The sequence below is a fragment of the Pristiophorus japonicus genome, chromosome 17 (assembly GCF_044704955.1).
Source record: "Pristiophorus japonicus isolate sPriJap1 chromosome 17, sPriJap1.hap1, whole genome shotgun sequence".
Lineage (NCBI taxonomy): Eukaryota > Metazoa > Chordata > Chondrichthyes > Pristiophoridae > Pristiophorus > Pristiophorus japonicus.
The window spans coordinates 101,866,088-101,880,911 of NC_091993.1; the positions used below are offsets into that span (position 1 = coordinate 101,866,088).

At 43.0% G+C, this 14,824-nt stretch overlaps 1 protein-coding gene across 1 annotated transcript in view; it reads left to right on the forward strand.

The window, feature by feature from the left end:
• kif21b (kinesin family member 21B) overlaps positions 1 to 14,824 on the forward strand; it is a 175,429-nt gene that overhangs the window by 68,456 nt on the left and 92,149 nt on the right. Inside the window, exon 6 of the mRNA XM_070859421.1 lies at positions 2,160 to 2,327. Coding sequence (XP_070715522.1) covers positions 2,160 to 2,327 — 168 coding nt within the window. The remainder of the gene's footprint in view (positions 1 to 2,159; positions 2,328 to 14,824) is intronic.

A 14,824-nucleotide genomic window follows, 5' to 3' on the forward strand; every position in this document is an offset into this window, starting at 1 on the left:
CGGTCCCTTCATCCAAGTTTTTAATATAGATTGTCAATAGTTGGGGTTCCAGCACTGATCCCTGAGGCATCACTCTAGTTACTGATTGCCAACCAGAGAATGAACCATTTATCCCGACTCTCTGTTTTCTGTTAGTTAGCCAATCTTCTATCCATATTAATATATTACCCCCAACCCCATGAACTTTTATCTTGTGCAGTAACCTTTATGTGGCACCTTATCAAATGCCTTCTGGAAATCCAAATACACCACATCCACTGGTTCCCCTTCATCCACCCTGTTCGTTACATCCTCAAGGAACTTTGTCAAACGTGACTTCCCCTTCATAAATCCATGCTGACTCTGCTTGACTGAATTATGCTTTTCCAAATATCCTGCTACTGCTTCTTTAATGATGGACTCCAACATTTTCCCAACCACAGATGTTAGGCTAACTGGTCTATAGTTTCCTGCTTTTTGTTTGCCGCCTTCTTTAAATAGGGGCATTACAGTTGCAGTTTTCCAATCTGCTGGGACCTCCCCAGAATGCAAGGAATTTTGTTCAATTACAACCAATGCATCCACTATCCCTGCCACTACTACTTTTAAGACCCTAGGATGCAAGCCATCAGGTCCAGGGGATTTATCCGTCTTTAGTTCCATAATCTTACTGAGTACCACCTCCTTAGTGATTGTGATTGTGTTAAGTTCCCCCACCCCCCTCCCCCCCACCTTTAGCCCCTTGACGATCCACTGTTGGGACATTGTTAGTGTCCTCTACTATAAAGACTGATACAAAATATTTGTTCATAGTTTCTGCCATATCCATGTTCCCCATCACTAATTCCCCGGTCTCGTCCTCTAAGGGACCAACATTTACTTTAGCCACTCTTGTCCTTTTTATATACTGGTAGAAACTCTTACTATCTGTTTTTATATTTTGTGCTAGTTTACTTTCATAGTCTATCTTCCCTTTCTTAAACATTTTTTTAGTCATTCTTTGCTGGCTTTTAAAAGCTTTCCAATCTTCTGTCCTCCCAGTAGTTTTGGCCACTTTGTATGCCCTTGTTTTTAATTAGATACCGTGCTTTATTTCTTTAGTCAGCCACGGATGGCTATCTTTTCTTTTACACCCTTTCTTCCTCACTGGAATATATATTTTTTGAGAGATATGAAATATCTTCTTAAATATACGCCACTGTTCATCAATCGTCCTACACTTTAATCTAGTTTCCTAGTTCACTTAAACCAATTTTGCCCTCATATCTTTGTGGTCTCCTTTATTTAAGCTTCGTACGCTGGTTTGAGATCCAACTTTCTCGCCCTCCATCTGAATTTGAAATTCAACTCATTCCAAGGGGATCCTTTACCAGGAGATTGTTTATTAATCCTGTCTCATTACACAGGACCAGACCTAAAATAGCCTATCACCTGGTTGGTACATCAAAGCAACAACGAATATTGTGATTTCTATTTCTTTTTACCATAAACTCTTTGTTTCACTGAATCTCCTTCATTTGCAATTTAGTATCTCCATTTTATTGATCATTTCTGCCTTTTTCTGTTTTAACCCATTCTTTTCTTTCACAGATACTTTAACCACCATAGCCCAGCATTTAGGCTTGAGTAACTTGCACTAAGATGGCACTAAGCTTCACCATTTAGTTTGTGTATCAAAGCTATGAAAATCATGCAAATGACACGGAAGGAATTGTAGCAAGATTTGTGAGAAAATTAGAATAAAAGCTATTCGTAGAAACAATAAGCATTCAAAGGGGAGTCAAGGGTTATGGGGAATAGGCAGGAAAGTGGAGTTGAAGTCAAGATCAGATTAGCCATGATCTTATTGAATGGCAGAGCAGGCTCGAGGGGCCTTATGGCCTACTCCTGTTCCTATTTCTTATGTTCTTAAAACAGTCTTAGCAACAAGGACTTTATCCAATTTTGAGAAATGATGCCTTTTTGTGTCAATATATCAGACATGAAGAGGATGTTTTGAATCTGCTCTCTGGTGAGTTGGAGATCACTAAGTAACATGTTTGCAAATAACCTAATATGTCACACAAATCACTTTGGGATATGTGAAAACACGAAAGGTGTTTGATCAATGAAAGCCATTCTTTTTGGAAAATTCCATTTAAATCATTGTGTTTGTATTACTACAACACTCTGCTCTTCAGGTGAATGCTGAGCTGAATGGAGTGGCACATGAACTACAACCAGTGAATGAGTACGAAACACTTACAGCCAAATTCCATTTTGTTGACCTTGCTGGTTCCGAAAGGCTGAAGCGCACGGGAGCAACAGGAGATAGGGCCAAAGAAGGCATTTCTATCAACTGTGGTCTGGTAAGGAGGACATCAAAACTGCTTAATTTCCTCACTCATTGAAATTTACCACCGAATGTGCCAGCCCAATGTACGAGAAGTTTTTGATATGTCTGTGAACATCAGGTTGTGTTTCAAATCATTTGCATAATGAATCTGCTCTGGTGAAACACAATGCACTCACTTAATAATTGACCTGTTTGGTCTTTTGTGGTTCATGCTGGTACAAATCCAATAATCATTTTTAAAAACGCTATAAAAGGGAGCAAGGTTGCTGTGTCTACATTTATTAGCCTGCCCATAAACTAATATCCACTGTGCTCCTACTTAATGCGCTCCCTGGAGTTGAACCTTCCCTTTTGTCATGTATATAACTGTATCTTACCATGCTATACATGAATGTAACTGGATATGACCTGTAACAATAAGCATACCAGAGGTGCACTTGCAGAAGACACTCCATACCTGTCCCACTGGTATATAAAGGGAGGTCTCAGGCAAGTGCAGCACTGGAGAGCTGGAATTAAAGGTGCAGGTCCTGAGTGACCTTGACTTCAGCATGTGTCTTGTGTAAGTCAGTACATTAGAGTCAGGACTTAACACCTTTCCTGCAATCTAAAAGGACAACCTGTAGCGTGAAAGTGCCGGACTGCCTGGCACGTGTCTGGGACCCCGTTGACACAGTACAGGAATTGCTACAGGACAAATATTTGTACTTTCTACTGTGTTGAAAATTTAAAGCAATACAAGTTCGACCTCTCAAATCCGGAAACCTCAGGACCGAGGCCATTCCGGATTTCGGGTATCTCCGTGGTGTGGATGGGGTGGGAAGAGAGAGAGGAGGTGTGGGGGAGAGAGAGAGAGAGAGAGGGAGAGGAGGTGTGGGGGGGAGAGAGGGGTGGGGGAGGGAGGGGAGAGAGGGGGTGGAAGAGAAGGGAAGAGAGAGGAGAGGGGGGGTAGGTGGAAGTACCCTCTTGCGAAGCACGTCTAGACTGATGCGCGCTTGATGCCATGCCGGACATGTGCAGAGGTCCCAGCACTGTTTTCAGCGCCGGGACCTGGCTCCGCCCCCAATGCATTGGGCCACACTGTGCCACGACGGAGGAGAGGCTGGGGAGTGGCCAGAATACGGAGGTCTTTTTTCGGCGTGCTTGGAGGCGGACAAAAGCAACGCAGCTCGAGTGAGGGCGCCAGAAAAACAGGTTAGGGAAATTTGGGCCCTATATCCCCTAGTTTTAGTTTCCTCTGAGTGGAAATATCATCTCTGCATCCACCTTGTCAAGCCCCCTCATTATCTTATATGTTTCAATAAGATCACCTCTCATTCTTCTGAATTCCAATGTGTATCGTCTCAACCTAGCTTCATAAGTCAACCCGCTCATCTCCGGAATCACCCTAGTTAACCTTGTCTGAACACCCTCTAATGCAAGTATATCCTTCCTTAAATACAGAGACCAAAACTGTATGCAGTACTCTAGGTGTGGCCTCACCAACAACCTACAGCTGTAGCAGGACTTCTCTGCTTTTATACTCTATCTCCCTTGCAATAAAGGCCAACATTCCATTTGCCTTCCTGATTACTTGCTGTACCTGCATACTAACTTTGTGTGTTTCATGCACAAGGATCCCCCAGGTACCTCTGTACTGCAGCACTTTGCAATTTTTCTTCATTTAAATTGTAATTTGCTTTGCTATTTTTTTCTGCCAAAATGGATAACCTCACATTTTCCCACATTATACTCCATCTGCCAAATGTTTTCCCACTCACTTAGCCTGTCTATATCCCTTTGCAGATTTTTTGTGTCCTTCTCACAATTTGCTTTCCCACCCATCTTTGTATCATCAGCAAAATTGGCTACATTACACTCGGTCCCTTCATCCAAGTCATTAATATAGATTGTAAATAGTTGAGGCCCCAGCACCGATCCCTGCGGCACCCCACTAGTCATTGTTTAGCAACCTGAAAATGACCCATTTATCCCGACTCTCTGTTTTCTGTTAGTTAGCCAATCCTCTATCCATGCTAATATATTACCCCCAACCCCGTGAACTTTTATCTTGTGCAGTAACCTTTTATGTGGCACCTTATTGAGTGCCTTCTGGAAATCCAAGTACACCACATCCACTGGTTCCCCCTTATCCATCCTGCTCATTACATCCTCAAAGAGCTCCAGCAAATTTGTCAAACATGATTTCCCTTTCATAAAACCATGCTGACTCTGCTTGATTGAATTATGCTTTTCCAAATGTCCCGCTACTGCTTCTCAATAATGGACTCCAGCATTTTCCCAATGACAGATCTTAGGCTAACTGGTCTATAGTTTCCTGCTTTTTGTCTGACTCCCTTTTAAAATAGGGATGTTACATTTGTGGTTTTCCAATCCATTGAGAACTCCCCAGAATCCAGGAAATTTTGGTAGATTACAACCGGCCAGCAAGGAATCCTCACAGGTGCCATGGAAGACGTGCTTGATTTTTCAACAACAAAATCTTGTAGTTGAATTCCATCCCTAGCCCCATGAATCCCCCGCCCCCCTGCCCCACAACAAACCTCTGCGAATACACAGCACGGACCAACAGAACTCGACGCCTGACACTGCTGCCAGAGATACATCAGCCGAGTCCACAAAAATCAGTGGAGGACGCGGCTTCTACTGCACTCATTTGGAAATGATTTATTTAAGATCTTTTTACTGTTCCAATTAATCACTTTATTAATGAAATTAATTTTAGGGTCCAGTATTTTCCCCACTGATTTTCTCCCATTTAAGTCATGTTTTTAAAAAAAAAGACAGTTTTCAGAACATATTTCCGGATTTTGGACGATGATTCCTCCGATCTGCGCGATATCCAGTATTTTTGGAACATTCCGGACTTTGCAACTCCGGATTTCGGAAGTTGAACCTGTATATGCCAAAACTCTTCTGACATTACTGAAACAGATTTTAGAGAAATATGAAAAAAATTACTCGTTTCACAAAAAGAAAGTTTTTTTTAATAACCAGATTTGGGGAAAGTATGATTTGTGTAGTAAAAACAAAAGTGCCCAAATCTCGAAAACCCAACATTATATATCCCTAATATAATATAAAAACAGAAAATGCTGGAAACACTCAGCAGGTCGGGCAGCATCTGTGGAGAGAGAAACAGAGTTAATGTTTCAGGTTGATGATCCGTGGTCAGAACTGGAAAAAGTTAGAGATGTAACAGATTTTCAGCAGGTGCAGGGGCAGGGAAAGAACAAAAAGGAAGGTGTGTGATAGGGTGGAAGGCAGGAGAGATTAAGAGACAAAAGGGATGATGGTGCAAGGCAAAAGGAGATGGTAATGGGACATGTTAAGAAACAAAAGATGAGTCTGGATAGGGTGTAAATGGAGATGGCAGAATCATCAACAGCTGCCACGGGAAAGAGAAAAAAACAGAAACAAAAGAGAGGGAGGAAAAAAACTAGATCCCCAACGTGTTTTCGTGGATGTTGCTCTGCTATTTCAAAATGCTTATTTTGAAATAATTTCATTGGGCTGTTTTATAAACAAAGCAGTGACAGGAAGTGTTTGTTTTTGATTTTGTGTTTTCATCTTGTTAATGACCTCATTGTACTGCCTATTATATGTCTGTTCACCTGTGGAGAGTGGGCAATTTGTTAGAAAAGACAGTACACGGTCTTCCATGTAATTAGAAGCAAGGCAAAATTGTACTTTGAGTCATTTACACAGCTTGACTACAAATGTTTGACATGTACACCATCATCCATATTTTCTCCTCTTTCTAAATAGGTTTGTATTGCACTGATTAGAAGGGGATGGAGAACCTTTAAGGTTTTCATTGGCCCCTATGGTATATTATCCGAACAATTTTTAGCTGCTTTTATACCATCTTTCAGATTCTGATAGACTGGTGTCCAAAAGCCAACTTCTGGTGTTTATGTTGTTTAATCTGGCTCCCTTATCCGGCCGACAGATTCTTAGAACCACAAAAACTGGTCGTGCAGTATTTCTACACGTAGGGGTATATGCTTCACTGCATCATATGTCCACTCCCCTAATTCTCAGAGGCCTGTAACACTCCGAAGGTGTCTAGAGCACCCTAATGCAGCTGGCGACTGTGAAGAACACTGGGAGCTAACATACCTAAGGCCCCGAGAACATTTTAAATGAGAGAGTCAGCCCATAATCCAGTTGGAGGGCCTGAGCAGCACTCCGGCCAAGAAGGGTCCGAATAGAACTGGTGCTTTCGGAAAGACCTTTAATATATTAAGGAACAATTTTCCTGTCTGGCTCTTCCCATTCACCCCTACCTTCCTGCGCTCACATGACCCCTTCCCCTCCCCTTCAGAAAATATTGTAAGCACTTAAGCATCCAGTAGCCCGTGACTCCAGTGTGTCATGCACTGGGTTCACCATTGAATAATGTACAGTGAAACCTGTACAAATGGACACACCCAAAAAACGGAGACCTGCAAAAAACGGACAATTATTGACGGTCCCAAATAACTTGCATCGTAATAGATACAAGTTGCATCTTGAAACCACAGACACTCGCAAATTACAAACTACAGACAGCCCTCAAAGTACCAAATCCGTTTGCAACTTAAAACATGGGACACGTAGGTAAGTGCGAGGTGGCACTGGGTGAAAGAATGGGCTTTTGTGGAATGGCGATCACTTTAGCCAGTATCCATAGCGGCAGGGAAACTGCTGTATCTCTGGGATTGAAGACTTGCATCTTTCCCGCCTCCGGCCTAGTGACGTCATCAAGCCACAGAGCTCTTTGGGGCTCTGGAGAATAATGAGCTACGTGAGCACAGATATTGGGATCAATCGAGGATCGGGAATCAGGGGGAGGGGTCTGGGGAGTTGGTGCATGCTCAGGCATAGACAATCTGGGGACATGGGGAAGGAACTCAGCAGTCTGCAATAGGGAGTCTCAGGAATTGGGAGAAGTTCCAGAGTTGCCAATTAAAGGGCCTCCGGAGTCGGGATTCGTGGGGGAGAGGTAGACTAGGGGTAGGGTTGAGAGGGAGGCTGGGGGCTCGGGAGAGATGGAAACTGGGGAATGGGAGCTCGGAGAGAGATAGGAAGATTGAGCAATGGGGGCTCGGAGAGAGATAGGAAGATTGAGCAATGGGGGCTCGGAGAGAGATAGGAAGATTGAGCAATGGGGGCTCGGAGAGAGATAGGAAGATTGGGAAATGGAGGAGAGAGAGAGAGAAAGACTGGGGAATGGGGGCTTGGGTTGAAATGGGGAATGGGGGCTTGTGATCCAGTGTCTTGTAATCATACGTCACATGGTCAGATGTTGTGGTCAGAACATCATGTGATCAGACTTCCAGAAAAGCCTATAACCAGAGTTAGCAACACTAGATATCTCACTCCACCAGTATGTCAGGTACTGATGTGCTGTAAACAGCTCCTTACCCACCTGCACTTTCAAACATTAGCAGCTGCAGCACACAGGTCGTGGCTTCCCAGGCAAAGGTCTGCAGGACATTAATCCCCGCCCCAATTTGGTTGGGATCTCCCAGGCACTCCAACCCTGCAGTAAGCTCCTCGCCCTGTGCAGCACGCCAACGTAGCAGATCCCAGGATCAGGACATCCCTTCCTCAATGGAAAAGGATCGCAGTGACTGAAAAACGCTACATTAGTTCAGAAGGAGCAGTTGCCACTGCACAATCAATTCCTGTAGAAAGCCTGATGTGGGTGGCGGTGCTGTTGGGACAGAAGAAGGTAAAAATTGTGAAATTGTATTAAAATGTTCTCATTCAATTGGAGAAACCCACTGACAGTTTTGAAGATAACATTGCAATTGTATCAGCCTAATCACATTGCTGCTTTGAATGGGAAACCTGAAACCTACAGAAAAAATAGCCTCGATTATATATGGGGTGGCGGAAGGGTACGGTTGAGGGCAAAATTGGCCAAAGGCTCCGGCAAGGCTGGGGATGAGGAGGTGCTGCCAATCTTCACGGCAGGACCTCATGATAACATTTTTCAGCTCCGTTTCCTGCCTGGCCATTGGCCAAATGGACAGCCTGGCCAGCGTGCGGAAGGAGACAGCAGGAGCAGGAGGCTGCAAGAGAAGGCCCTTGGGGTGGGCCCTGGTCATTGGGAGGTCGACAATCGAGATTGGGGGTGGGGATGGTTGAGAGGCTGACGACCTGGGCTGGACGAGGACAAAGGCTTCCTTGAGGGTTCTGGGGAAGCACTCCTGCTCTTCCTCGCCCACAACTAATGCTGAAAGAGACACTTAACTTGTGGATTCGACAGCTCCCGCCCTTTCCCTGCCGAGTTTCCCGACCCCTGGGTAACTCGTGCTGCAACAGTAAATTTTAAATTGGGCTCCCAATTGCACTGTGGGAGACACACTGATGCCTCAATATCCACCTTGGTTAAATAAAGGTGGCGTGCGCAAAGGTTTGGGGTCAAGTTGCGTGTATTTCACTTTTTAAACCCCCCACAACCATCTCCCACCCGTCGGAGTTGGGGTTGGGTAAATATCGAGGCCAATGAGCTAAAGGAAGGGTGAAACTTTCTTATTATTTATATTCCAAATATCAAATAGCTTGTAATATTTCAACGATATAGTTATAAATCAGTCTTTTAAATGATCCAGGTATTATCTTTCTGTGAACAATTCAAACTAAAGAAACAAAGAAATCTCTAAAACAGATTATCCTTGTAGTGGCATATTAACTTGTGCTGTTTTGTAATGCAGAATAATGACCTTGTCTCTGTATTGCAGGATCATGTCCTGTTTGTTTTATTCATTGGAAGGTTAAAGGTGATTGGATTGAAGGATTTGAAAATAATGAAACCAGATAGATGAATTCCTGACAAAGATGCAAATTATAGTAGTATAAAAGGACAAAATATTAAATGTTTGTTGAGCTCAGGAAGATTTTTGTTTCTAACCAGTTCTTCAGAGGAGTCAACGAACTGAGAGACAAATCCTCAAGCGAGGTCATAAGAACATAAGAACATAAGAAATAGGAGCAGGAGTAGGCCATATGGCTTCTCAAGCCTGCTCTGCCATTTAATATGATCATGGCTGATCTGATCATGGACTCAGGTCCACCTCCCTGCCCGCTCTCCATAACCCCCTATCCCCTTATCGGTTAAAAAACCCTCTCTCTCTGACTCAATTTTTTTGAATGACCCAGCTTCCACAGCTCTCTAAGGCACTGAATTCCACAGATTTACAACCCCCGGAGAAGAAATTCCTCCTCATCTCCGTTTTAAATGGTGAGGTCACACCTGGAATACTGCGTACAGTTTTGGTTTCGTAATTAAGAAAGGATATACTTGCTTTGGAGGCAGTTCAGAGAAGGTTCACTAGGTTGATTCCAGAGTTGAGGGGGTTGACTTATGAGGAAAGGTTGAGTAGGTTTGGCCTCTACTCATTGGAATTCAGAAGAATCAGAGGTGATCTTATTCTAAGATTATGCCCCCTAGTTCTAGTCTCCCCCATCAGTGGAAACTTCCTCTTTGCATCCATCTTGTCAAGCCCCCTCATAATCTTATACTTTTCGATAATTCTGCCAAAGTGCATAACCTCACACTTTCCAACATTATACTCCATCTGCCAAATTTTTACCCACTCACTTAGCCTGTCTATGTCCTTTTGCAGATATTTTTGTGTCCTCCTCACACATTGCTTTTCCTCCCATCTTTGTATCATCAGCAAACTTGGCTACATTACACTCGGTCCCTTCATCCAAGTTGTTAATATAGTCGTAATGATAACATTAATAAATAACAATAGAAAGAAAAACTTGCATTTATATAGCGCCTTTCATTTCCACCGGGCATCACAAAGTGCTTTACAGCCAATGAAGTACTTTGTGGAGTGTAGTCACTGTTGTAATGTAGGAAACGTGGCGGTGAATTTGCGCACAGCAAGCTCCCACAAACAGCAATGTGATAATGACCAGATACTCTGTTTTAGTGATGTTGATTGAGGGATAAATCTTGTAGATAAAGTTGGACTTCTATCTACGATAGCCAAGTATGAATTGACATACAACTGACCTTGGCTCTTGGGTGTATCCAAGTTTGGCAGTTTCCATTGGGTGTCCAGGAAGAGAATAGAGTTAAGGTGGGGGAGAAAATAAGAGAAGCTCTAATCCCCACACGAGCATCAGGGTTTTAACTCGCTATATAATCCGTTGCAGTTTGTGTGTTTTAAGATAAATGCTGGTGTGTTGAAAGAAAAAAAATGTTTGTAACATTGTCTTTTTTAACCATTACATTTGCAATGCATTCTTGAGCAAGATGCCGTCATTGTGAATGTTAGGTTATGCTCTATCATGTTTTCAACCATATTTAAGTTTGGGTCTTTCACACTTGTTTAAAGAATGGTTTTCACATATGATTTGTCCTGGAGTTTCCAGTTATGATTCACTGCCTATACAATTATGTGAAATAACATTTAATAATCAGCACTAGGATACATAATTCAAGAATTTATAAACAGGAATACCTCAGGAAGGCTCTCAAACATTGAGTTTATCAGTTTTATCTTGATATCCAGTGATTCCCCAAGTTCTCAAAAGAACTGAAGAGTGTGTGTAAGTAAGTACATAGTTCTGAATTTACATATTTTATCATTCGTATCTGTGATTGGCTCTACCTTAAAGTTTTCAAAATTCAAATCTTGTCCTTTGCAGTTGCTATGATGCATTCATTGCTCCAGGTCAGTACATCGCTTGCAGATTGACAGGTCTGGAGAAGTATACGTGTGTGTGTGCATTTGCGTGTGTCAGACTGTCATATGGTTTTAAAATCAGAAAATGTTGGAAATCTCAGTGGGTCAGGCAACATCTGTGGAGAGAAACAGAGTTAACGTTCAGGTCGATGACCCTGCATCCGAACTTCGTCAGAGTTGTGACGAAGGATCATCGACCTGAAACATGAACTCTGTTTTTCTCCACAGATGCTGCCTGATTTTCTGTTTTTATTTCAGATTCCAGCATCTGCAGTATTTTGCTTTTGAGCTAATTATTAACTATACTTTGTTCTAGACATTTCTTTAAAATTTGCTATGTAAATTATTTCAGTTGTGCAAAATACGGAGCAAATACACTGGGGAGAAATTCACAACATGAGGGCTTGGTGATACTTTAAATGTTGCCTAATGCATTATTTTCAAAACCCATCACCATCACCATTACCAATACCATCACCATCACTCATCATCATCTATTTTAACGTGAGGTGACCATTGCACATCAGCCACCACACGGGCTTGACAGAGCCAGGCTTTTATCCAGTGGCAAGGGTTAACCGGGATGACTGGAGACCTGCTCTGCTGCACTGACCTAGTGCGTGCACATATTGCAGTGTGGGCAGGTCTGTGCTGCCCCTGGGCCCTCTGCTCTTCTGGGCCCGGTACCCTTATTTGCCGCACCTCCGCTACGATCTCTCGCCACTCCTCCGCCACAAACATTCGCCGTACCTCTGCCACGATCTCTTACCGCTCCTCCGCCGCAAAACACTCGCCGCATCTCCCACTGCACCTCCACACCAAACATCCGCCGAGCCTCCGCCACGATCACCCACCAAATCTCGGCCACAATCCCTCAACGCTCCTCTGCCTCGATCGTTCACCGCACCTCTGCCATGACGTTCCCGCCCCTCTGCTGGTACCTGGGCCCCGCCGATATTCCTGCCCACGCTCCAAACCAGCAACCTGGGTCCTGATGACGTCACCCAGTTACCCTCCTGGACCAGCTTGGCGCTGGAAGTTGTTGTGACATGCCCCTTCAGCTCTTTTTGTAGTCCCGACCTGTGGAGGTGTTCTCGGGCAGGTCGGGGTCGCCCACAGTGTTGAGGGGCCCGCCGCTCTAGTCTTTATTTTTTGTGAGAACACCTCCGCAGGTCGGGGTTACAAAAAGAAAGCACATTAAGAAGCCCATTGACTGGCGAAATGGATGATTTGCGCACGGCGCACTTAGAATGTCAGAATTATTATCGACTTGTTGCAAAATGTATTTTGTTGCCTTGGACATCTGAAGTGACATGTGGCCCCCATCCTATATTCCCAGACTAACCATTTCCCTGAAAACCTGTGAACATTTTTGATCCATTTGCAACATAGCTAAACAGCATTAAACTAGAGACACACCAACAATAACATTGTTATCTTCCTCACCCCACCCAACTCTCTTTTGCGGCAGTGCTGACCTGAGTGGAAGGGCAAAAATGCTCAATTATGCTAACTGGTTTGGGAAAACAAAGTCTCCCAAACCAGTTAGCAGCGATTTAAAAACATTATTATTGTAGCCAGTTGTTATCAGGCACTGGTTTTTGGTTGTATATTTATAGACTGACTTCATACTAATGATTTAGACTGTGGCTATGCTACACTGCTAATCTGATGCAGATTGCTGCAAAGAGCAGTTCACAGCCGGTGAAATTCTTCCTTTTACCGTGTACTGTCCACAGCTCTGAATCTTGATCTTGCCACAATTCGCGAACTCTGCACTTAGACATGTGTACACATGCCCATTCTCCATCCACTAGCACTGGTACAGAAGTTTACTCAAAATAATTTTTGAAAATAACATTACAAAGTGCTCTGAGGTCCAACAGACCACTTTGAGCACTATCTCAAACCTGGCTATGTAAAAGATACTGTATAATTGTACACTTGCATGCATGTAGGTTCCACCAGGGAATTGTGGCTATCGATTGAAGATTAAAACTGTCGCCATCCCTCTTTAACTTTAGACTGTTGCTTTGTATTTGTTCACCTATGTGCATTGTTCCCTTTACTTTTAATGAATGTGGGATCTCGTACTACTGTGCAGTGAGATATTCCAAACAGTTGGAAAAAATTACTGAAGTCATGTTAAGAGTATTATCTTTCAAAGGCCAGTCATACTCACTTATTCCAAGATTGCATCAACATTTTTATAGAAAGGAAGTTTAAATCAGTGGAAAGTTTTGTAGGGGCACGGCAGGGTTCGAATGAGAAACAGTTTTCAATAACTGGATGAGAGTATTTTTGTATACTTCTTATGTCTTATTTTTATAAATATAACCTGCATATTTTCAAACAATTTTCAGTCCTGGCTGCTGTGTCAATAAAGCGACATTTCAAAAAGTAATTTGTTGGTTGTGAAATGTTTTGGGATGCCACGAGGCCATGAAAGATGCTAATTATGTGATTTTCTTTCCTTCAAAAATTAGCCAGTGGCGGAGGAGGTTGCTAATTCTGGTGGTGCACAACTCACTGGACTGTAATTTAGAGTATTCCTGTGTCAACATGTGGGTTAAATGGTACTCAAACTTGACAACTAAATGGAGTGCTTTTAAGTAGCAGACTGCTTCATCATTTTGGGAGGGGAGAGATAAAAAGGGATATTGGAGATTATCCTGCACTGTGAACTGTGCCTTCAGCTATACTGATGGTGGCTTGTGTAAAAGTTCAATGGTTGGGTCTGTTGAAAGATAGGGATAAAGATAAAAGTGAGGATATAAAGAGAGGGAGATGTTATCCTATCAAATTAGCAAATTACACTGGTACAAGTGGAGCACACAATATCGTATGACTGTATTATAGAAAAAAATGTTCCTGACTGAGAAGTCCTGTAGTACATGTGACACATGCATTACTAAGATGGATTCTACTTCGGTTTACTTCAATATTTCATAGCTTGTCCATTATCAGTTCAGTGTTCTCATGGGATACAAATTGTACATCATGCCGCCTCATCAAATCTATGTTTCAACCTTGTCTCTCACTGTTAGTTTAAACATTGAATACTCCAATTTGCCAAATGTTGTTATTCAGCAGTGTGGTGTTCAGCAGCTGTGAATAGTACCTCCCAGTGGTCCTTTATGTTAAAGGAGCACTTTTCTGATTGTTATTTAATGTAATTACAGAATTTAAAGGGCTTGTGCTTTGATATTTTGTCATTTGTGTCTAAATATACTGCATAAGAACATAAGAAATAGAAGCAGGAGTAGGCCATTCGGCCTCTCAAGCCTGCTCCGCCATCCAGTAAGATCATGGCTGATCTGATCTTGGCTTCAGCTCCACTTTCTTACCTGTTCTCCTTAATGCTTGACTCCCCTGTAGTTCAAAAATTTGTCTATCGCCGCCTTGAATATATTCAATGACTCAGCCACCACAGCTCTCTAGGGTAGAGAATTCCAAAGATTCACGACCCTCTGAGAGTTGAAATTCCACCTCATCTCTGTCTTAAGTGGGCGACCCCTTATTCGGAAACTATGACCCCCTAGTTCTAGATTCCTCCACGAGGGGAAACATCCTCTCAACATCTACCCTGTCAAGCCCCCTCAGAATCTTATATGTTTCAATAAGATCACCTCTCATTCTTCTAAACTCCACATGAGTCTCGGCCCAACCTGCTCAACCTTTTCTCCAGGAATCAACCCCTTCATCCAGGAATCAACCCAGTGAACAATGTCCATCGTGCAAGCCAAATGAACACAGTGGGAGATGTTGGAATACACCAACCAGAGCTAGGCATGATGAACATGTTGTTCTCCTC